Source organism: Maylandia zebra, linkage group LG16 (assembly GCF_041146795.1).
Source record: "Maylandia zebra isolate NMK-2024a linkage group LG16, Mzebra_GT3a, whole genome shotgun sequence".
Lineage (NCBI taxonomy): Eukaryota > Metazoa > Chordata > Actinopteri > Cichliformes > Cichlidae > Maylandia > Maylandia zebra.
Genome location: NC_135182.1, coordinates 30457481 through 30483140, shown reverse-complemented (window position 1 = coordinate 30483140; position 25660 = coordinate 30457481). Strand labels below are relative to the sequence as shown.

General features: G+C 40.6%; 1 protein-coding gene across 5 annotated transcripts in view; it reads right to left on the bottom strand.

Moving 5' to 3' along the window:
• LOC101477391 (nck-associated protein 5) overlaps positions 1-25660 on the bottom strand; it is a 102640-nt gene that overhangs the window by 75701 nt on the left and 1279 nt on the right. For all 5 annotated transcript variants that reach the window (XM_004559097.3, XM_004559098.3, XM_004559100.3 and 2 more), the window contains exon 2: positions 7411-7546. In XM_004559097.3, the coding sequence (XP_004559154.2) occupies positions 7411-7439 (29 nt within the window). In that variant the 5' untranslated portion in view covers positions 7440-7546. The remainder of the gene's footprint in view (positions 1-7410; positions 7547-25660) is intronic.

The following is a 25660-nucleotide window of genomic DNA, read 5'->3' as shown; positions in this document are numbered from 1 at the left end:
ATAAATTAAGGTTAAAAATGAAATAACTGTACAACACAAATTAGAATGAAGGGTAAATTTAACTGGGAGAATAAGATAAAATATATAAATTAAAGTTGAAAATAAAATAACTGTACAACAAAATACACAATATAGAACTATATAAGAATGTATGAAGAAATATAAATAAATATATACACAATAACAGCAGCATATACACAATAACAGCAGCGTGATTAATCCCTAGCTAAAGCCTTGCTCTACTTTCTACCTCCACTTTGTCTTCCTCTCAGTAACAGAAGGAGCTACCTAGCACCAGCCTAAGACAATAACACCCATCTGTTAGGATAGACCTTGATGACTAACCCAGTAGGAGCCTTGACTATCAAGCTCCACACGATTCTACATAGAGCTAATATGGCGCTGACCAAAAGGCTGAGGCTTCAGAAACAGGAATCTACATACCAATGGGTAAAATCTTTTACATTATGTTTTTTATTTTAGATGAAGTGACATATCTTATCTTCTATCTTATCTTATATCTGGTGGTGTAGCTGTTTTACAAAACTCACTAGTTTGGGGAAAACAAAGGTTCTTAAAGAGCTTTTTGGCTGGTAGCAGCTGACTCATGTGAATCATGAGAGTATCCACAGGCAGGACAAATTAACAATCAATTACTGATTTTCTTTAATGTTTGATTTTATTTCAAGCCATCCATAAAAGCGCTGCTGACATTTCTTCAAAGGGCTTCAGCTATATTTGTGTAGCTTTTGACTGTTATTTTTGTAATTATTTTCCCCTGGAGCTATGTATGCTTGATGGACGCTGACCATGCCTCCGTAATGTCGTACGCAGTGACATTTTGCCCTGTCACTTCCAGGCCAGCCTTTCCCTCTGTTAGATGTGTGCGGCACAGCCATTAGCGCCGGCTGCCGACTGTGAGCACTTCATTGGCATTGCTCTCTTCAGTCACTGCCACTGACCTGAAACAAGCTCAGCTAAAATGAAAACAGCGGGTGGGATGGTGGTGGGAGGGGATGATACTGAATTCGAGCAATCTTTGAGTTTAAAGCCCAGAAAAATGCATTTTAATCTGGATACATGCGGTCTGAGAGGCCAGATGTAAAATGCAGATTCCACTGTATGTTGCTCAACAGCTTCAGCAGACCATCAGTGCTGTAAAGTGTTGGGGGTTAAAATCCTGCCGGTACTACCCACACTGCACTTGTGGTGCTTTAAGTGAAGCACTTTGGATCTTACTGCATCCACCAAATGGAAAATTCAATGAAACATTAAATTCATGAACAACCACACGATGAATGCTCTCTGCAAAATCGACCGTGCTATGAAGCTAAACGCTGCAGTTTGAATGAGTTTGTATAATGACACATGATTATTCTTTTAAAACAAATGGAGTGCTTTTGCTAGGACATCTTATATATATGTACGGTAGTGACTTCCTGGTCATACACGAGTACATTCTGAGGAAGAAATTATTTTTTTACTTTGACATTTTGACAATTATAGATAGTCAGCTAATTCTTTTCACAAAGATATACTGATGTCCTTTGACTATGATTAAACTTAAAGTTCATATTTAAGGAGAAATAAAGTTCAGATCATGTTTCCTAGGGGCTTGTCGATTGGGAAAGACTGGGACTGTTGTGGAGGGTCACACAAATAAGCTAAACTCAGCCTTCCACAACAGTCCCAGCCTGTCATGTGACCACTTAGGAAAATTAATAATCTTCCTGAAACTTGGCTTGTGGACTTGTGTATAAAGATGGATGAAGATGTCATCCTTTGGTGGTTTTGGACTCGGTATGCTGTCCTGTCAACATGTTAGTTTTTATCTTTCTTAATGGAACTTTTTATAACTGTAATGAGACACTTTTGTGTTATATATTTACATTTTTTATGTGTATTTATTTGAGTTTATTTGAGCTTTTCTTTACTTTTAAGATATTTTCTTAGTGTTTGTGTTTACATCTTTAGTCGCTTTAACACAGGAATTTCCCAAATTTATCTTATCTTCCATTGATTTTCTATGACTTTTCCATTTCATGGAACTGGCGCCTTTCCCAGCTGTCATAGGGCAAGAGGTTGCCAGTCTGTCACTGGCTTGTCAAGGCTCCAGTATTTTCTGTTTTGGTTTATCTTATATAATTAAAAGTGACATAAAATTATACTGGTGACTTATCCAGTTATAACTTCACATCTTTAGGACTTATGGCTTAGTTACAGTACTGCCAGATGTTATGTAGACCGAAATTCATATGCTATGTTTGCTAAGGGTTATTTCACGTATTGGCTTGGCCAGGTATGGCTCAAATATTCCCACACACCTAATATCTAACTGGCAGACTCGTACTGAGTCAGTGCCAGAACATGTGGGTCACACTTGGGCCAGAAAGACATGGTTATAAAGGCATAATCCAATTGTCATAAGACTACATCTGCTCCTCACGAGGTCCACCTGATTCCCATCAAAATTCATGTTGTTTTTACTGCCTCCACTTTCTTCCCAATCGGTCCTCCCTCACGCCACGCTGCATTCCGACTGACCGCTGGTCATTTGAAATGAGGCTAGCTGCACGAGTCATCAGTCCATCGCTGAAGGGAAAGTGGGTCTAAGGATCTCTCTGTGGGCCGTGTTCAAAATATATAATGTGCAGCTGAGTGCTCTCAAAAAAACAAGCACTCGCCCTGTCTGGCTCTGTCATAACGAGCTCTCGTAAATGCCACGCCATCGCAGACTCATCGCTGAGACATCTGACTGTCCAGCAGACCTCATTTCAGAGCTGCTGCCCACCGAGCTGAGGAAACAGGATTGGATTCCTTAAACATATTACTCTGTTTTATTTTCCTGTTTTGTCTTTTCACTCCCAGTCCCTCCGTTTTAAACTGTAGTCAGGGTTGGATTGTTACACTGGATAGACCTTTTCTTTGACAGGAGTCAGTCCATACACCAGAAAGAAGCTCTGGTTTCATTCAGCAGCTGTCGAGGTAGCTGTTCTCACAATCAGCTCCTAAAGAATTTCATTACTCTCGATTTCAGACGTATAATACACCGACTCCTCCTGACGATTACCTCTACAAATCAATCCACAACAGTCACACATAGCATAACAATGAAATACGACCTCTGCATAATAAAAGCCTCAATATCTTCGCCTATTTATTACAGCTGCATTCTTTTGAAACGGCTGATACAAATGTGGTGCTCATTGTTTTGTTGTCTGTTGAAGAAGACTGCATAATAAAAGAGTTCAGCAGAAGACCTATAAGGCTTTTCAATTATCATTTGGATTTAAAGTAGCAAGCCCATATTTACTGGGGGTACAAAGGTCAGAAATTATTGTGACTTCAGATAAATTATCAGACTTAAGCTGCTGTCAAGAGACAGAAATTATTCTGAGAGTTTGAACTGTGCAGAGATTATAATTGTTACACTTCAAAAGATGCTGTGATGTCACCGATTGGTTGTAAAGTTGTCTTCTGGGGCTTCAATTTTAGACCAAGGGTGAATTAGGCAGTAGTGAGGCTCTACTCTTCAGCACGATGCATGATGCAGTGCTTGGATAGTGACCATTAGTCGTACAACACTTTTCAGAATGTATTATGGAATGCTCTTGGGATGGATGGATATTTGACTACTTATCTAGGAAGAATTGGAAGAATCCATTTAAACTGGTTAGTTTCCTAACACAGTCTATAGATTTCCAACAGGGTTGAGATCAAGGATTTGGGAAGGTTATTCCAGAAGCTAAACATTAGCCTGCTTTATCCATTCCAAAACCAGGTTGATGTGTGATATGTGTGTTTGGAATCATTGTCCATTGATTCCTGTTGAAATCATTGGAACACCCAGTTGTGTCCAAGATTCAACTCCAGCTACTGATTGGAGGTGAAGTTTGTGCAATGTGCCAGTACCACATGCAGGATATTGACCAATGCCATGAGGATGCCATGCTAAGTTATTAGCTAATGCTAAAAACAAGAACTTGCTTAGCAACTGTGTGTGACAGTAGTAGTAATTATAAGTAAGCCATATTATTTGTTATTTAATGCCCTTAAAAATCATCCAAACCAGCCAACATGAGAGTACGAAAAACAAAGCAGCTATAGGTGCCTACCTGTGGGTCAAAACAGCCGCGCCCTTAAATTTAAAACATGTTATCGAACACTTAGTCCTTGTACAGTTGTCATAAAAGCGTGAAACTGTCCATAGGCACCAAAATGTTTTCGTCTCAGGTTGTAAACATGTTTATTCTTTCTGTAAAGTTGGACATTTTAAAACGGGGTTCTATGGGGACTGACTCACTGGGCAGTAGAAGAACTGCAGTTTTTGGTACTTGTGCTTCATTTGGCTTCATTCTACAACACCAGAAGTTTATCACTTTATAACAAAGCGTTAAGAATAATTATGGGAGTAAAAACAATCTAAAAATGTTACTTTACACATCTGGATAGATGAAATTGTCTTTTATTATTTCACCATCCACTGACACACATGTGTAGTCATGCATGTGTTTACAGTACGTGTGTCACACTGCTCCAGCAGCCGTGCAGATACTGGTCTTCAGTGACTCTTCCTTCACCCCTCAGATGATGCTGCTGCCGCTTTGTGATGTTTTGCCACAGGCTGCACTTTCCAAAGCCTGACCCTCAGCTATCACGCACAACAATGTATGAATGAATGAATGAATGGCCTACATTCCCCCTTAAGTAATGACCCCTTTCCCTACTTTGGTGTAATACACTCAAGCTCACAGTCTTTATCTTCAGCTCACTGAGTTATCCTGTTAAGTGTGAGTGTGGCATCCTCTCACAGAGGCTCTGTTTGTCAGTCAGCAGCTGGATTACATCGACTACATGATGATGTGTGTGTTATTTAGCAGTTTTGATGCCATGTGAGTTGTTTTATAAAATAGGAGATATAAAAAATACACAAGAATTTAATCAAATATTAGATGGAGTGGAACTTGAAGCTAGCTTTTTTTTTCTTAACCTAATCAAGTTGTTTTGGTGCCTGAACCTTAAGGAATCCATCGGGATTGTTTCATATTATTGAAAATATTCTTTGTGAAGATGTGTGAACAATAAACTATTCTCAAAAGAAATCATCCCAGAAGATTCTGTGATTCAAACTGCTTTGAGTGAACTGCTTTGTATCTTTATGAAACATCATTTTAAAGGAGGAAAAATAAAAACTGTCCCAGCTGATGCTCAGCCAAATCATCCTGATTTGGAGTTAGCTTTTTCAGGTATTGATCGATGTACTAGCATGAAATTGAAGCTGTTTAGATATTTTGAAAATATCTCATAAAGATGTTTTTGTAAATAAAAGATGAGACTGAAAATATCCTGCAGAGCTTTAGCAGCTCAGCTTAAAGAGGCTGCAAAATTAGTGTAATGAACAGAACACTGAGAGGCAGGATTTATTTCAAAACACTGCATTGGATGAGACGTGTAACAAGATAAAAAAAGACTGAATAAAGCTGTTTTTAAAACCCTGACATTTAGTGAATGCTTCATTTGTTATTTTCTGATTTTAAGAATTATTTATTTCTTTTTATAATTTTTAACTGCCTGACACTTTGCTATCTATCAGGGACAGAGAGAGAGTGAAAAAATGGCTAATATCTTCTGTAATTTTCCTAAATATTGGGCAGCAGATCAAATATCTTCTGCTTGGCAGGGGAGGGAATTAACTTACGGTCACAAATATTGGAGGCCTAATCTCACACCTCGCTGAGCATATGCAGATCGAACTCGGATGACGGGGCACCGTCAGTAGCCTAACAGTTGGCTGGACATAATGCTTGGTTATTATTTCCCCTTTATCAGATGCCAGGAGGGGAGATCAATAAGTGGACATGAGTTTGAGTTTTTAGTGTGGGGCACTCCATTAAAACTGAGTAGATTCTTCTCATTTCAAAGACGACCTGCGGTGGGCTCTTACCTTAATGAAACCGCTGGACGACACCGCAGAAGCCCAGCGGTTCGTCACATCGGGCTGTGGCGAGCATTGATGGATATGCTTTAGATTGTTTGCATCCCAACTGGACAGTTTTTTATGGGCTGTGGCCAATGGATTTTAATAAACTGAGGTATGAGGTGCGATGTTAGAGGGGAAACTTTTTGAAAAGTTTAAAAAAAAAAACTTCATGCAACCCTAAGTGACATACTGGCTTGTTATGTGGTGATGTAATGGCACTGAAGTAATTACACTGTAATGTAATATAATAAAGGTGTAGATGATTAATGGGTCTAATTGTCTACACCTAGCTCTGGATACTGACTGGTGGCATTTGAATGCAGCACTGTTGGTCACATGTGCAGTTCCTCTAAAAAAAGAAATCTTGAAAAAACAAGCTAGCTTCTGTTAGCCAGATAAGCAGTAGGCAATATATGGATGTAATGATGTTGCTGTCAAGACCACCACATTTGGGCCTATTCAGGCCTACTTTTGGCTCTCCCAAAAGTCATGAGCCGTGCTCGATATGGGTCATGACAGCTGTTGGATGAGCCAGATGTGGTCAAAAGTCATGACGTGGTTTCAAATTGAAGCAGTAGTGGCTCAGATGTTACAACACTTCAGATACTTAGACAATACAATGTGGAACTGTGGCTGGATTAAGACAGCCATATTTATCCTGAGTCATATCCATCCATCCATCCATCCATCCATCCATCACTTGTCTAAAGTCAGAAGGTGGTGGCAACAGGCTAAGCAGAGTATTCCAGACTTCTTTCTTCCATGCAAAAACTTTAGAGTTGCTCCAGGAGGATGAATACAAACAGACAAAATAAGTTTCTTCTGTAGGGTTGCTGGGCTCAGTCTTAGAGATAGGGTGAGCCTTGGAGATCCAGATGGCTCTCAGAGCAGAACTGGTGTTTCTTTGTGTCAGCTGAGGTGGTTTGGTCATCTGGTATGCGGCTGCCTCTGGGAGGAGACGCCAGAGTCAACAAATGGTCAGTGATTAGTTTTTTGGGGGCTAGATGTGGCCCAAAATGTCACATCATACCTGAAAGCTATGGCTAAGTTGAGACAGCCACATATGATATGATAGCAGATAAATTTAGGCACAGTGTGGAATACTTATGGCACTGAAAGAGCGGTTGCACTGCTAGTAAATGTTATATGAACAGCCTATGGCAGAGGCAGCTGCATTTACCATGAGTGAACACTGTCAACCAAACCCAAATGGAGCCCAAAGAAGACTGCAAAGTGGGACGTTTGGGGCAAACCATTATTGCAATCTCTGGTGAGACAGTCCCCACAAAGCCACGTCATAGTTTGTGTAGTCCATAAGCCCTCTTAGACTCTCACACAGTCTCCATACACTTTGTGCATCTCCCTCAAAAACATTCATAAACAGTCTTAGGAGAGGATGTAGTGTGAGTGCAGCGTGATGACTGTGCTACCTGGAGAAGTGTTGCTGCAGTGTCACCATCTGCCGCCCACCCAGCTGAGGCTTCGCCCTCTCCCTTCTCTCCACACCCAGATGTTGTTTGTTCTCCAGCTGGGGATTATTATCACAGATCAGTCTTGATGGTGTAGCTGCAGGGCAAAGGAGTAAACACAGTTAGCTTGTTGTTAATCTCACATACTATAATCCCACTGAACATCAACCCCACCCCCCCCCCATTTCTCCTTTGTTCAGCTTACACACTGTAGTTTTAAATTATTCATCCCTGTTTGCCCCACAGCTGATAGGTTGTGAGCTGGACTTCCTACTCATGACATTTAAAACAGGGCCTCGGGGTAATCTGTCATGTCAAACCCATGTACTGTGCATGTTGAAAAAAGAAGAAGAAAAAGCATGTTGTCATGGTAGCAAAAGTTCAGGTGTTGTAAATATTATAATGACTATAATACCTCATGGCTGCTCCTTTGGGTGTTTACCTGTCTGGATGGTATTCAAATGAAAAAAAGCTGCTGGCCGGGAGAATTTAACACTTACAGTAAGCGTGGCCAATATTCGTGTCAGCAGCACTCATAGCTCTAATAAACCTGGCATAAATAAGTGGATTTCCAGTTTGTTTGTTTGTCTCGTTTTGCATCAACTTCATGGGAATTTTCCATCTAGAAAAGTTCATTTCTTCTTTAGTGTCAGTCAGTCTAAGCAGCCATATGAGGAAGCTAAGCATAATGATAACAGTTTCCAGGCTATTACAGAAATAATCAGTTTGGCTGAGTGGGTTTATTTTTATTTTTCTGCATGAGTGGAAGCCTCAAGCCACAGGTTTGGCTCACTGTGACTCACTTTACCAATCAGACTGCATCAGCAGTCCTCCACCATGCAGTGCTGCAGTGCAGAAGAGAATCCAGCAGAAGAATATGGACATGCATGAGGCATCATCGCCCTGAATATTTAGATTCACACGTTTGTTAGCATTCCAATAAAAACATGGAAGAAGAAGAGTAATGCAGGGTGTTATTAATATGTTTCTGCACATAAATGTTCATGCCTTTTTTTACCTGACCCGTGTCGTGTGCACTGATATGTGCCCATCTACATTAAATGGAGATTTTTTCACTTTTAAAGGGTGGTTTGTTAAGTTTGCTTGAATTCAATTCAGTTTTATTTATAAAGCAAAAATTCAGAAGAAAGGTCACATCAAGGTGCTTTACGTTGCAAAGTGAAGACACTAAAATATCAGAGAGGAAACATCACCAAGCAGCAGGTTTTCCTTCCTCATGAGCAGCATTTAGTGAGTGCGGGGAGGAAGAACTCCCCTTTAGCAGGAAGAGGGGAGAGGGGGGGTGAAGGGATCCTGTGCCAGGAAACCAGTGATCGAGCGAGAACAATGCCAGAAGCTCGTTGATGCCAACAAAAGTATCTGGTCAAGGTGCAATGTGCTGAAGTTTAACCAAATATTAATGGGCAATTATCATTTAGAGAAAATCCTACATATATTCAAAGTTGTGCACCCAATTCTCGTCTTTCAAAGTCATTAAAGATGTTTGCTGCACAATCATTCCAGCCTGGAAAAAGCCCCAAATTACTATTCATGCCCACGATGAGTGGATAAAGTAACAAACAACTGTAACAAAGCAGATGTGTCGAATTGTTAAAATGGAAAAATCGAATGTGTGTTTTAGAAACACATCAAACACATCTATCAGCTAAAGTGAGTTTGTGCTTTTCTTTTTGTAAAGTCTCAAAATGTCCTGTGTGGAAAAGATTTATACAAGCGGACAAAAGCATAAGAGCACTGCCTCCATTAAAACTGCAGACTTTTAGAGAATCAGAATGTGAGTCAAAACAGGGCCACTACAAAAAGTCAAAAAACTAATGGCTCTCCTCTAATTATTCCTCCCATTAGTGTTGTTCTTTTAAAGAATGAATTGCAGTCACAGTTTGTTTTTCCTGTAGCCAGCAGGAGCTTGTAAAATCAGAGAATAAAGATGGAGGGTTTTCACTGTTTTCATACAAAGTCACGGACAAACCCATTAAAGCATGCGAAGGAGGAACTGGTCTTAAGTGAACTAATATGACGGGACTGGTCTCTTAAAATGTTAATCAAGGTTTTTCAGGCCTTCGGGATATAAATCAGCATTTGAGGGAAACTGGCAAACATGGTGAAGTTTGACTCAAGGCTGCCATCTAGTGGTGATTGCTGAGTGGATGCGCAGCAGGATAACTGAGGTTTGAAATGTTTCAGGACATTTAGGCCAAAGACTTGAAAAAATGTTGTTGCTGAAAGAATCACATGGAGGACAACTTTCTCTTCTTTATTTTCTTAAAGAAGAATGGGAATATAAATTTCTTCTGACACAAAATCCAAAGGAAACAGTCCTAAAATCTCTTTTTGATTTACAGTTTAGCTGTTGTGATTTACTTTACATACAGTACTGCGCAAAAGTCTTGACCCATCCCTCATTTCTTTATCTTGTGCGCCCAAGTCCTCTTGAGCAACAGTTTTTCAGGTTTCAGAAGCTCTTTCAAAGATTGTTTGTTTGTTTGTTCGTTTCTTTTCTTTTTTAGTTTCAGTTTGATTGACAACAGCTTTACAGCACAACTTTAAAATTATTGAAGCACTGTGGGATCATCCTGACAGACAACAGAATAAAAAGCTGAAACATCCAAAGAAGACCTTTGAATTTCCTTCGAGAAGCCTGGAAAACTATTCCTGAGGACTGCTCAAACGTATTTCTTGTTTTTGCATATTTAAAAATTATTTTTAAAAATGCGACAAAGCAGCAGAGAAAAAGTCTGACAATGAAGAATCACAGAAGTTGGTTGGGTCAGATCATGTTGATGAATGCTGTGATCTGTGCTGTGAAAAATACACCTTGAAGCTCTGCTTTATTTTATTTTATTTAAAAAAAAAAGCTGGACAGCACATGAGTGTTTATAATTTATACTCTTAATTAATTATGAAGGTTTTGAGGGTGCTGAGGCACCATCGTCAGGGCAGCTTTATTATTCTTTGAACTGTGAAGAGCAACAGCTTCACTCCTCATGTCACAGCAGCGGGAAACAGAACTGGTTCAGAGGTGCACCCTTTTTTCTTTTTACCCTGAGAAGGTCGGCTGGACAGAAACGTGTGATTTAATAAACTGAGGTTACACGAGAGTGTGGAGCTTAAAATTTATATTTTTAAAACAACAGTGGAAAACAAAAAGATGGATTTGAAGCCTGTAAAAATACTTATTTTTAAAGATCAGCAGAGAGAGAAATCTTCTGCTGTCTTAATGTTTCTGAAATGTTGCACTTTATTTTTATTTAACTATAGAATATAAATGATTTACAAGTTATTAGGTTCATTTTTTACTTGCACTTTATTCAGAAACACTTTCCCCCCTGTAGATTCTGTCTTGTGATACTGTAATAATTCTAAAACAGCTTCATTATGGTGCCATAAAATAGCTGTATAAATGGTAAATGGTAAATGGCCTGTATTTATATAGCGCTTTACTCAGTCCCTGAGGACCCCAAAGCGCTTTACATATCCAGTCATCCACCCATTCACACACACATTCACACACTGGTGATGGCAAGCTACATTGTAGCCACAGCCACCCTGGGGCGCACTGACAGAGGCGAGGCTGCCGAACACTGGCGCCCCCTTGTGGCTTTTCTAGGTAACGCACACTAATTTAACAAATGTAAGCTTCATGTGGTCCAGCTCGATGTTTTTGTTTCTTAACATTATAGAAGAATCTGATTTAAGTGATTTTTCACAAAATATTTAAATATATAACTCCAAATATCTGAAACATATTTCACATCTCCAAACCAGAGTGTTACAGAGTGACCAGTTCATCCATAGTTTGGTGTTGAAGTATTGCAGACATACATGTGAGCAACCATAGGCGAGGAATACAGGACAGGAATATTAATTTTATATGAGAAAAAACAGAAACATAAGCATGTTTTTCAATAGCTGTCCAGCAGATGGAGCTCTTCACTCATTTTCCTCAGTAATCTGGAGTCACATGACATCTCTGAAGGAATCATGTGACTTTTGTCCTGAGCTCAGAGTCATGCAACATACATGTTAAACAAACGTGGTGCAGAATGACATGTGATCCCGATTTATGATATTTTATCTTTATTTCTGTTTGTTTCTGAGCGTAAACACCAGAATAAAAGATGAGGAGTGAGCTGTGTATATGGAGGACCAAAACTGCCACAGTTTAAATGTGGGGGAGGGGGGGGGGGGGGGGAAAGGTCAAGAAAATAAGCCAAAACTATTTGCATGAATGAATTCATATTCAAGACAAATTTTAAAAGCAATTATCTACTTTTGTGCCTTTTATTTGATGTTGTATTAAACCCCCTTTTTATTTGAACCGTTATGATCATCCATCCATCCCTCTCCTCAGCCGCCTCCTTAACCTCATCCAGGGACACACTGACACATTCCCGTGCCAGCCAAGAGATGTAATCTCTCCAGCATGTCCTGGATCTACTCCAGGGGCCTCCTCCCAGTAGAATATGTCTAAAACACATCATCTAAGAGGCATCCATATCCGGCTCAGATGTCTGAACTACCACAAATGGTTCCTTTTGATTTGGAGGAGTAGCCGTTTCTACTTTGAGCGCCTCCCAAATGACCAAGTTGCTCACCATCACCTCTCTAAGGGAGAGCCCAGACACATTTCTGAAGAAGCTCATTTCCACCTCAAGTATCCACAGGAGCTCGCGGCCTGAGAGTAGAAATGTAGAACAACCAGTAAATCGAGAGTTTTACTTTCACCACTACAGACCAGCACAGCTTCCACATACCTGCTGATGCCACAGCAGTCGATGAGTCTCCTGCTTCACTCTCCTCATACTTAAACCAGGGGCGCCACCAAAGGGGGCCCGGGGGGGGGGGGGGGGGGGGCACCCTGATGGAAAAAATTCTGGAGGCACCCCTGACTTAAACTCAGTTCGGAGCAGCAGCTACTCTTCACTGCTGTCCATTTTCCAGCTGTGACTTTAAGGTGTTAATTCTCATCCCAGCCTCTTCACTCTCAGCTACAAACCTCTCCACTGTGAGGTCACGATCATCAAGACTGGCTTTTATTTTTTCATTCATCTTCTTCTTCCAGCTGCTCCCTTAGAGTGTCCAACCCTCTCTATTCCGCCTTCATATCTACATCTACATCCATGAACCACCTCTGAGATTTTCCTGTTTTCCTCCTGCCCTGCATTATCCAATATATTCACTCTCCCTTCTCTGCACATGTCCAAATCATCTCAGCCTTGTCCCTCTAACTTTGCCTATGCTCGACCTGAGCTGTCTCTCTCATGTAGTCTGATGTGTGAAACTCTCAGCATCTTTAGCTCTGACACCTCACTCACCAGCCCCTCACTCAGGACCAGTATGTATTTTACCCACCAATGAGGAGGCTGTCACAAAAGTGCAAATCATTCTGAAATTGTTCCACAATTTGCAAACAGCTTTTTGCAGATTGGTGAACTTCTGCCCCAAAAAGTCCCTTCAGCTGTTTCTTTTTAGTACCACTTACTTTTCCAGCCTTCTGTTGCCCCTGTTCCAACGTTGATAAGATGTCTTATTGCCATCAAATTCAAAATGAACTCATATTATTCATACAACAGTAAAATGTCTTAGTTTAAACACTTGATATGTTTTCTCTGTTCTATTATAAATAAAATACAGGTTTATGATTCTGTTCACAGTGTCCAAACTTCTAATAAAAATAAAACACGTATAAAATACTAAGTGCACCTAGTATTAACTTATACTACAAGAGGAAGCTATGAGTTGACATCATTATAGACCGATTATATCCTGCAGGGCGTCTATTATTAGACTCCTTCTGTTAATACACAGAGTGACATGCAGTTCTTTGGCCGAGAGTGCATCATTGTACCAACGCAACAAATGGTAAATAGACTGGTTCTCATAGTGCTTTTCTGAGCTCTCAAAGCACTTTAAGAGTCACCAACAGAGGTCAGTTTTGTTTTCACTCGGTACAAACAGCGGGAAGTTTCAATTCATGGGTCTCAGCAGGGGTTTAATAGAGACTTCCCCTCACGACAGAGATATAAAGAGCTGAGGGTGGGCACAAGAGTATTCGGGTAGCAAGAATGCACAGTAATCTAAAAAAGCACTTCAAAATTACCCACCCAACTGTTAGACCTTTTATTACATCTGGATTTAGAAATCTGCTGCAAATTAAAAAAACAATGCTGCGATTTGAACACAATATAAAAGTGCATGTGTAACACAAAAAATACTATTTTTGTCTCAGTGACCAAAAAAAGAGAAGAACACAATTTATCCAGTTATACTGAAATCAGGATGCCTTCATGGGCTTAAAATGTCCAACTTCACAGCAGAAAAATCCAGCTGCTGTAAAACTGTTCTTTTTAAATAGCTCATCCATCTGGATATTGTTAAAGCTTAAATTTGGGGTGTGGTCAGTTTGTTTAGATTTAATCTCTGTTAAATCACTGAACTGGATTTATTCATCTTATTTGTGCTCTTAGTGCCTTCCAGAGCATTTTAATGGATTATCGAAGAAATAATGTAGTCTGCTGGGTGGTTAATTGTACTAAAAGGCCATGCAAGAACCCCATACTTCAGTTTTAGTGAGTAGAATCCTAGGTTTACCTTCAGATGTTGCTTAGCACTAATTAGCAGATGTGTATCTGTGGAGCACATCTGCTAACCAAGACAGCTGATAGTGTAGCCCTCTATCCTCTTATCCAAATATGTCCATTTCTGGTTCCATACTTTGTCTTTATGTTTGTGTTTTCCTCATAAAACTTGTAGCATGACATGACAATAAAGGTTCCTTATAAATGTGGCTGTAGCTTCCAGTAACATAAAGCCAATGCAGAGGTGTCTTAAACCTTAAATTCTAGCTGAAGGCCACCAGAGGGCGATAGTTGTGGTTGCAAAAATGTGGATTCCAGAATGAGTTGTAAATCCGAAATTTAATCTGAAATGCCCCAAAACTTGGGTTTAATACATGAAAAGTCAGAGCTGCTTCACCAAACCATCCATCCATTCACTTCCGCTTATCCTTTTCAGGGTCGCGGGGGGCACTGGAGCCTATCCCAGCTGTCATAGGGCGAGAGGCGGGGTTAACCCTGGACAGGTCACCAGTCTGTCGCAGGGCCAACACACACAGGGACAGACAACCATTTGCACTCACATTCACACCTAGTGGCAATTTATCCAATTAACCTATCCCCACAAGCTGCATGTCTTTGGACGGTGGGAGGAAGCCGGAGTACCCGGAGGGAACCCACGCAAACACGGGGAGAACATGCAAACTCCACACAGAAAGACCCCGGCCTGATGGTGGAATTGAACTCAGGACCTTCTTGCTGTGCGGCAACAGTGCTAACCACCGTGCCACCATGCTTCACTAAACCAAAGTTAAAAATCCAAGATGGTGGCAGGAAACGTAAACACCAGTAAAACTGTAAAACTTTTCATCGGTTCTGCCGCTGTTGTGTATTTGTGACTCTCTGGCAGGGTGCAAAGTACAGACATTCGGGATTTAAGTAGAAGTACAGATACTAGTGTTAAAAAATACTCCAGTAAAAGCTGAAGTACTGATTTGAATTCTTTACTCAAGTAAAAATGAAAAAAGTAGTGGCCCTGAAATGTACTCAAAGTAAGAAAGTAAAAAGTAGCTCCCTGAGGCACAAGACTCAGTTTCAATTTGTTATATAGGACACAAGGAGTAAAAGAGAATTCATATATATATTCTGTTGCCTACAGGTTGCCTCCACAGCTAAACAGAAAAATTAGTACAATCAGAGGTTAAAAGTGAGACTTGGCAAGTGGGAGAACACTGAGACCTGTGTAGTGACTCAGCGTGGGCTAGGTTGTTGAGCAGGTCACCTACTAATCTGTATGCCAACTATCCTGGGGCAAGAAACCAACCCAAGGTTGCTCTTTGATGTATCCATGGGAGTATGAATGTGTGTGAATGTTAGATAGAAGCACTTACATAAGCACTATATAAGACCCAGTGCATTTACCAAAATAGTAATGGCTCAAATTAATTCCTAATATGAGCTTCAGTAGATTTTCATAGTGTACAGGCTGTGATCAGCTGACCTGAGTGGATTTACACAACTGAATTCAAATGATACAGTTCATATAAAGTGAAAACTGAAAGCATCATATCTTAAATACAAATTCATCTCTGCTACACTTAATGTAACCTAACTCTGACCATGAGCACCACAGCCACTGTGCACACAATGCTGTGCTGTGAATTCACCACATTAATGCAAGCTTACCTGTTTATCCTGGACAAAACTAGCCAGTATTTTTATCCAACATTTGAATATCACAAAGTTAGAATAGCTTAGTTTGTTTTGCAGGACGTTATATAAAATTAAAATATATGATTTATCAAAACACATTATATATAAGTCCAATATGTGATTAAAATTATGATATTAAATATAATCTGCAGACTATCAAGTGTCACTGAACAGTCTGCATCTTTTAATCCGACCTCTCTTCTTCGTCTCCAGTTCTGTCTTTCTTGTCTTTCTCCATTTCTTAGCGAAGTTAACTCTTTTCTTTCTTTTCTCTCCCCGTAAAATACAGCAGCTGGACCTTTAGCTAGCAACACACTGTGTGACAAAGTGCACACAAACATGTTTGCATGTTTGTTGAGCTGATAGGAACATTATGCCGTGTAAAATGCTAATTCCTCTTCTGGAGCTCTACCTAGATGCTCACAACATACAGACACCTGCACGCCTTTCTGGCCCACTTTAACCCCCCAAAACGCTATAAATGAAAACTGCGGAACCTAAAGTAACAAGTCTGTTTTGAAAATGTAAAAAGCAGAAAGTACAGATATTTATGTTAAAATGTAAGAAGTAGAAATAAAATACCCGGGGTAGTCTTGCTAAGGTAGAATGGAGGATTATCTGTGACCCATCCCACCTCATCACATCTGTTTTTTAGGAAGATTGTGATGATGGAAAAAGGTCCTGTCTGTGGTTTTCCTTTTGTCCCTTAGCCATGCATTAAACATCCTCTGAAGACAGACTTTATTCAGTGGAGACGAGGGAAAGGTTTCTAAATAAAGACAGGTTAAATAAAAACAAACAGCACTGTGAGGGTAACGACTTTAAAGTAAATCAAGTTACCTGTAAAGCAAGCACAGCTGTAATCTGATTGTGCCACAGCAGCCAAAGTTAGATAGCACATGCGCATTAGAGTACTTCATCTCCTCATGCACCCAGAGCTGATCACATTTCTCTGCCTTTGTGTCACAGAGACAAACAGTTTGACATTTATTGTCATCTGATGCAGAAGAAGAAACAAAGCTCGAGTGTGTTTACTTTGGCTGCTCTCGGAGAGGAAAGCTCTCCAGTGTAAATAGGGTAATTACATGTCTTCCTTTTGGGCGGGTGGGAGGGTAAATTGGTATAATCAAGGCAGCGGTTCAGCCTCTGGCATTGATGTAGGAATGAATTAGGACAGGCGCTCGCTCAAAGTGCCCCCTGGGTACTGAATGAAGGCATACTTCTCCCCTAAAATCACATCCTGCTGATAGAGCTGCGAGCCAGTCCGGTGACTGGAAGTGCAAGCTGGCAACTCAGACCTTTTACGCCTTTGTGCATTAAACAGCATTATTTTTATATACTGACAGAAAGCAAACTGGAAGATCTGTTTCATTCATCTGAGAAATCGAATGTGCGTGAAGCTAAAAAAAACATAAACAGGTGATGCTATATTACTTATTCGCTGAACCTTTCACGGCTCCGTCTCCTTCACGGCAGTATAGGACTGTAATTTATCTGGTAAACATGGAAATTTTATGCATCCCTCTCTGCTTTCATCCCATAAATAGTCCTTGGGTGAGATATTTTTAGCACTAAGCTATTTTTTTATGCGTCCTTGATGCTGAAGAAGTGCTGTAACCATTCTGTCGTCCCCCGGTCTCCAATTTGATTCTGCAGCAAACAGTCAGTCTTCAGTCTTTGATGCAGAGCTATTTATTACAGATTCTTCATCATTTTAACTGGTTTTTAAATTCGGGGAATGATTCAGCTCTTTCTCAGCTTCGCTCTGTCGAACAGTGTAATTACACTGAAGCTTAAACACGATACCAATGCAGATTTACTGGAATTTATCTTCCACCAAAGCTCATGGCTTATTTCTTCTTCTCTAGACAACAGTTTGGCTGCAGTTCCAGAAAATGTTGTACAAATAAAATAATTAAATTCCTAAAGTTATCTAAAGCTTCACTAATCTGGTCTGCACTCCAAAAAACACTTCACGCCACACTCCCATGATTTATACACTAATTTTTGGTTAACTAAAGGTCAGCGTCTCTACAAAAATCATATTCCACATAGCTTCACTGCATGTTTTTCATTTACTCCCTGCTGTGACTCCAGGACCCACACTGCACTGATCAAAAGTGAGGCTTCAAGCCAACAAAAATGCCACAGTCATCAGTTGTTACAGCAAAAATCAGATAACGAGCCCACAGTATGTTTATGTTCAAACACCAGAGGTCTGCAGGGACACGGCTGGAGGTGGAGGCCAGGGAGAGGGGGATCTATACATCTCGCATCACAGCCTGTGTGTATGGTGATCAGCACAAACTTGTGTGGGACGTAAAGCTAAGAGGTTTTTATTTTATTCAATCTTCCCATCCATCGATTTTTTTAAGCCTTCATCCAATTCAGGGTCACAGGGCTGCAGGGTGACAGGCGGAGTACACCCTGGACAGTTCAATCAGTTCAGTTCACATTCAGCACGTAACCCGATATGCATGTTTCTGGATGTCAGAGTCCACACTGAAAGGCCTCAGCCGGCCGGATTCAAACCCAGGACGCTCTTGCTGTGAGGTGACAGTGCACACTGCTTTACCAATGTAAAGGAAGGAAGGAAATGCACTGAGCACAAAGAGAAGCTAACGTTTAGTCTTCATATTCTCCTTTAGTCCTAATCCCCAATGTTATCTGTTATTTCAGATGTTTTTTGGTCTAATAATCAATCGTTTAGTGAACATACATCGACTGGACGCCTTGCTTTGAGCTACAGTTTTATTGTGACATAGAAAATAGATGGAAAACTCTCTGAGAAAAACCTTTCAGTCATTAACATAAGTTTCAGTTTTATTTTGGCTGCGTTTCCTTCATCACTGGTTTTTCATCATATTACACCAAAATCTGCGTAGCTTCTGGTTTCGTGGTGACTCAGTTTTCCACCTCAGGCGAAGCGTAGGCAGCAAATGACAAACGCCTATCGTGGTTCTGGATTCTCCTGTTTTATTTTGCGTTATCGGTTTTACTTCCTCTGTTTGGTAATCGTCCATCCCGGCCTGATCAGGCTCACCTGTGCTGTCCTCCACACCTGCTTCCTCTCCCTCAATCACTCGTTCATTTAAATCCTCTCAGCTTCTTTGTCCTGTGGATCATTCTGCACTTATCTTGGTGTGAACGACCTCTGCCTGCTCTCCTTTTGATCGCTCGTCTTGCTGTCTGCCTCACCGTGTATTCCCACCACCTATTTTTTGATTTTTGGACTTTCATTCTCACTGCCAGCATCCTCCTGCTGTGGAAACCGTTGCAGTAGGTTAAAACCCACCCGCTCATTCAGTGTCTGGGTATTCTTTTGTTTCTTTAGTTTACACGCCTCTGTCAGTCCGCCCCAGGGCAGCTGTGGCTACACTGTAGCTTGCCATCACCAGTGTGTGAATGTGTGTGTGAATGGGTGGATGATTGTGTATAGTGTAAAGCACTTTGGGGTCCTTAGGACCAAGTAAAGCGCTATACAAATACAGACCATTTTATTTTTTTACATGACCAGGCCAGGAAGCGATTCAGCACAATGCAATGAAGAATCAACTGTTTCCCATAAACAACAATCAGTCATCCACACTGTGCTCACACAGTTAGTGCTACTGTACAGATCAGAGATGTGCTTTTTTTCCATTGACGTAAAATACCAAAAACCTAACGCTGCTGGGCAAAATAAATCAAACAATACATCAGTGAATGAAGGTAAAATACTGGGAAAGCTAATCATGGCAGGAGGTGACTCACAGCACACTTAAAGGACACCTCAATGGTGCTTTCAGATACCATCAATTAAAACAAAGACACGTGATACGTGCAAATTCCCATCACCTTGGGTTTGTAGACTTTGTGGTTTAAATAACCAAACGTTAACCGGAGTTGTTGAATTGCCTCGGGAATCCTATCGACGAGGGGCCCTGCAGGCTTTCAGCATCACTGCAGCTGTGCTATCCTCTCTGAGTGGGAACGCTGAAGAAAAATGCATGGATGTGACTCAGGTGTGCTCAGCTCCACTTTAAAATACTCATTCCACCCTTTCCCAGCTCATCATTCCTCCGGCCTGCTCAGAGAGTGTGAAATGGTTTTTGGTGGCGGGGAGATGACTGACTGTAGACTGAGAGCTAGCTGTAGCTACGGTCTCCCTGCCGTCATCTGAAATGGATGAAACTGGGGAGTGTTTTACCAGCAGGTGTTTTAACTCAAGAGCTGTTTGTCAAAGAAAGTGAAAACCGTATGTGCTGCTCGGTGGGGAAGCTAACACTGTACATGGAATTAGCATATTTTAAGGAAATGTGTAGAGAAATGTTTGAGCTGATTAAGTCTAAGAGTTGAAGCCAAAGAAACTGAAATTCTTTCAATTGCTGGCAGGATACCCAACTTCTTTTTCTCAAAATCAATCAAAATTTTCTTTTAATGACTGCCGGAAAAAAGCTGATATTTTGTAAAAAATGCTTTTGCAGGAATTGACTACTTTGACTGTCAGGTGGATGGCTACACATGCAACTGTAGCTTCTAGCTATCAGGCTTCACCTCAGATAACTGGAGTCCCTGAACTGGACCTCAGGACTGAGTTTGTATCGGGGGTCTCATCCCAGAACCAGTCTGGGGTTTACTTGTATCCACCCAGTTGCCTGCATGTGTGGTTAAATGTACTAAGAACAAGTCGATGCTTCAGTTTTGGTGATTAAAATTCTGGCATCTTCTTCCCTGGCACTAATGATCAGGTATCAGCTGATTACAGCACGCCGCCATCTCATCTAAATATTCTCCCCAAAACACTGGAGTGAGGTCAAGTCGTCTACGCTAACCCTTCATGTGTTTGTCTGCCCCGCCCTCATTAGGTTCACCTGTAGCCAATCAGGCCTGAGCTAAATATCTTCAAGTTCTCCATGCTGCAGTTAAAGATCTTTATTTTTGCTTTAAATTTGGATGTTTTTAACCAGCAGCACAACTTTGGTTTGGGATCTGGCCAGTAGCAGCTGTGAGTTTCTATCTTGAATTTAGGCAAAAATAATCTTTGATCTCACCGACTCATTTTATTCTTGATATCTTAAAAAGTAGAGGCTACTCTCGATCTGAAGCCTTATAATACAGAGCACCGATAGAACCAATAAAACCTTCCTTTTCTTTAACCTTTAGGCTACCGCTGACCCCTTTTATGTGGCTGTACGGGGCACTCATACACTCCCCCAATCAGATGTTTTAGAGTATCTGCTTCTATGTGGCAGCCGTGGAAGAGATGCAGCAGCAGACAATGGTTGAATCTTTGCCCTGGAGCTACTCTACATACACTGTTTAAAGGTTTTCTTGTACATTGAAATGAGGTCAGCCATGCCGCTGCCGTGACTCAAATAATGCAGCTTGCTGGACTCTATTTTTTTTTAAATATGTATCTTAAATAAATCCATTAAATATACACGTAACAAGCTTTGATATGTCTTTAAATGAGTGTGAGCTGAGGAGATAAGTGAATGTAAATGTGGTGAGATTACAAGTGTCTTACTTATCAGTGGAGTAATTGCATCAGTGTGACAGTTCGGTCTGTGTGGTAATTTTTTATCGCCGTGAGGGACAAGACCTAATTGTTTACTTTTCCCAATTTATTGTAACTCGCAGCTGTCACATTAGCTCTCTTTTTGAAGTCCTTCCTGCTTAACTCTTCCTGCAGGAAGAAGCCACAGCAGTGAGCTTAAGTGGCCACTGAAAACGCTGCTGTTACAGTCCAGACGACCACGAAACTCTTATATCGCTCAATGTGTGCAGACCAGTTTTGGATGTAACTACAGGAAGTAAATGTGGACTCGCACACCTGACAATGTGGCCCAGATTTGGATTGGATTGACTGGTGTCGACCATCTTTACATCAGATTATTGGTGAATGAACGGCACACAGACTGTTTCACTTTTCAGACCTGAAAGCTACAGCCATGTTTTTGTCCTGCTTTTTATCCTGGGGGCGTGTACGCCATAGTGGCTAATGTTGTTTGTATCTATACTTGAGTCTGCACTGCTGTGCCATCACAAGGGAACTGAGCTGTTGATGTTGGACTTGGAGCTGATCCAAGTGAGTCTAAATGTGTACAGACAGAGCCGAGAAAAGGAAAAATACACATCCTCTACAGTGGAAGAATACTTTATATACTGAGTGAGTATTTTGAGCGAGATGATACAGTTACAGCTGGTGACATTATGTTTAACAGGGGCATTATCCTTGTTGATGACTGGCTGACCAAAGCATCCAGGCCACGGGACGGCTTTGCAAACACAAAAGACAAGTTGTAGACAAGTTATTAATAATTCCAGTTTTTCAGTTTTTCTGCTGCTCCCGATGATGCCTGGGGTGTAAAAACTGCCCAACCAATCAGGTGGTCAGGAATAAAAGGACATTTTGTGTTTCTTGTTCAGACATGAACATGAGCGGGGGACTTTTTGTAAGCCTAATTATTAAAAAATTGACGTCTCATGACATCTCAGTAGCGGTGTCCTTGGTTCAACCCCCGGCTGGGGGGAATTTTGTTGCACGTCATGGCCTTTCTCACCCACGTATCCACTTCCTGTCCGCCTCTGCACCAAGAGCCCAAATAAAGAGAAAAATCTTTGTCTGATGATAGCTCCTTTAAAGAAGTTGTATGATTTATGAATTCTAAACTTATAAGTTGACTCACTGACACGTCTGTGTCTGTGACTGCAAAATGCTGATAAGGTTATGAGTAATACATACCCGGGGAGCTTCTTATCAAGAGCCTGACAACCCACTGTGATGAATACATGTTAATGTTATAAATAAATACATGATGAATAAAGACAGAGCGCAAAATAAAACAAACTTCTTTGCTTCTCTAGATTCGTGCCAGTACTGTAGACAGAAAACATCACATTAACTGAAATCAGCCTCCTACGCTCACCATCATCTGACCTCTGATCAAGTGACACCCACTGCTAATTTCTTTTAGAATTTCTGATGAGCTGATATGTGACTTGATGTGTGTCTTTTTCACTAAACATGAATGAACTGATTTGAGCTCCGCTGAGGAGGAGGAGAGGCTCCCTGGGATCAGTGCGATCTCATCTGAGTAAAATCATAAAATCAAAATCTTTTCCAGGAAGAAAAACAAATAGGATTTCTTCTTCATTCAAGCAGAATGAAGCCAAGTGCTTTTAAAAAAGGACTCGAGTAAATTATTAATCCGGGTCTCCTCCGCCTGTGCCATCCTAGCCTACTTTTCTTGGCACTTTGGGGGAAGCACACTGACTTGTTGCTCTCCATGACACTTCCCAGGCCATACATTATACATGCAGCTATTCTGCACAGATCATGCATACTCGTCGTCACAGCCATGAAACTGGAGCTGCTGTACTGTGAAAGTCTTGAGCCACCCATTATTTCTTTATATTTTGCTACCAAGAAGCCAGACTCTGCACCGTTTTTGTTTTTAATTGGTTTAGAGCAGCAGATCTCCAGACTTTCTGAAGGTCTTCCAAATCTTTTCTTTAGACATTGGCTTGAAGCCTCATCAGAAATGGTCTCAGTGGCTGCCAAGAAGCCATTCTTAAGGGGGAGGCTCTGTTGGACATCTTGTCAATATCAGTGAAAACGAATGCAAGAAGGCACCATCAGATTTTGATCCACCATACATTTCCATCTGGAAAGCATTTGATTGGCATCAGCTTCATTTTTCAGAATGACAATGATTCCAAACTGACTGCCAGTGCAGTAAAATCATACTGGGATAAAGAATCATACAGTGGAATGCTATCAGTCATGGATTGGCCTCCCCATTCAAAGAAGAGCTTTGAATGTCCTTCAAGAAGCCTGGAGAACTATTCCTGAAGATTATTTAATGAAATTATAAGAAGGCTGCCTCAGAGAGTTCAGGGTGTGCTGAAGAATAAAGGTGATCATACTAAATATTGACATTCAAAGTCATTAGAATTGGCAAGAACGCTGTTTTCACCTTAAATCCTGTATTTTCATGTGTGTTGGCACGTATCTGAATAAATCACTGCAGCTATATCAACAACATATCAAGAAATGAGGGGTGGCTCAAGACTTTTGCACAGCACTGCAGGTGATGTTTTGTGATGTATTCAGGGTTAAAAACAGCTTAAACACTTAAAATTTCTAACACTGTTTTTAATGCCACATCACAGCTGACACAACCAGAGAAAATTACATCATTTCCTTCAGGTTGTTGGGTGTTTTTGGTGCGTTTAGATGCGACAAGTAAAGAAAGCTCTGCTAGGTTTTTCTTCATCCTCCACATCTCATATCACAGAGAACGAGGCCATTTATGTTTAATTTCAAGTCCTATGTTGTAATGGAGCTGATGGAGGGAGGCGCAGTTCATCAAACTGTCATTTTCGCTCACAATTCTGGCTTCTAGTCCATCAACAAACACGGTTTTGTCTGGTTTCACACATTCTCCTTCACTTTTGTCCCTCCATAAAAGTCCAGATTCACTCCCCAGCAGGCCGTGGCAGGCTGACATCACTTCTTATTAAGATATTTCATTGATTTTATAATTAAAGTTAATGGAAATTCACTTAATTAAAGAGACATACCTGTTTTTTAATTAATCCAAAGTCTGTTAAGTAACCATGTTAAATAATCTCCGGGAACACCATAATCTGGTGTTAAGTTCTTACAGTCTCTTATAGTCAGCACAAGAAACAAGTAAGAAATAAGGTCAGCTTAAAGCGCCGCACTGAAAGGACGCATTACACTTACAGTGATGATGTGTGTCACTGTCATGTGCATCAATCATACGTTCCCTGAGATGGCACTCAGTCATAAACACAGCTGCACATTAATACAAATGTAATATAGATGGAGCTTTTGTACTGCAAGCATCATTCACCCATTCATACACACACATTCTATGGCTAAACTCATTTAACCTAACCTCACACACTCCAACCAATGCACTGGAGGCAACTCAGGGTTCAGTATCTTACCCAGCGATACTTGGTCATGCAGAAAGGCCAGACGTCACTGGACTTAAACTCCATCTCTCTGCTTGCTAGCAGAAAGTGCTGCTGCTTTCAGTAACCTGCATTTTGGATATTTTGATTGGCGCGTGACCAGAGCCTGACAACCAATCCTATTGGACTAGAGCGAGCCAGTCAGTCTTACAATGAGAGCTTTGTTAGGACCAGCGGTGGAACAATCAAGTATTGATGCATTTATTGTAAAGCTTTAGTTCATTTTTATTTAGCAGGCTTAAAAATATATGATGCTGTATTATTTTTAGATAAAGTTACCCAGCAGTATAAACAGTAAGTAAAATCATCTCCAGATGCAACATTAAAGCGATATTCACATGAATGAAAATCTGATTATGTTGTGTATTTGCCTCTGCGTAAAAGAGTTTTTAACCTCCACAAAAAGGAAAAACATCCAGACTGTGGTTTTAAAAATATTAACTGGATTTTTAAAAGTGGGTTTAATTTACAGAAGAATGAAACACAAATTTGTTTATTCAGTGGTGGGAAATAATTATACATTCTTCTTCTGTCAAGCAAGGTAACAGACTTACTGCTTCAACAACATATGGACCAATCTTTCTTATATATATCGCCTCTGTCAGTGCGCCCCAGGGTGGCTGTGGCTACAATGTAGCTTGCCATCACCAGTGTGTGAATGTGTGTGTGAATGGGTGGATGACAGGTTGTGTAAAGCGCTTTGGGGTCCTTAGGGACTAGAAAAGCGCTATACAAATACAGGCCATTTACCATTTACCATATTCATGTATGTAGGGTACTTTTACTTTTGGTACTTTAAGTATAATTTGGTATTAATGTATCTGTGCTTAAACAGGGACTTCTAGGTAAAGGGTCAACATGCTTCCTTTCACAAAAGTACCTTACAAAAAGTACCTATCAGAGGTACTTTTGAAAGGTACTTTTTCTCATTACCT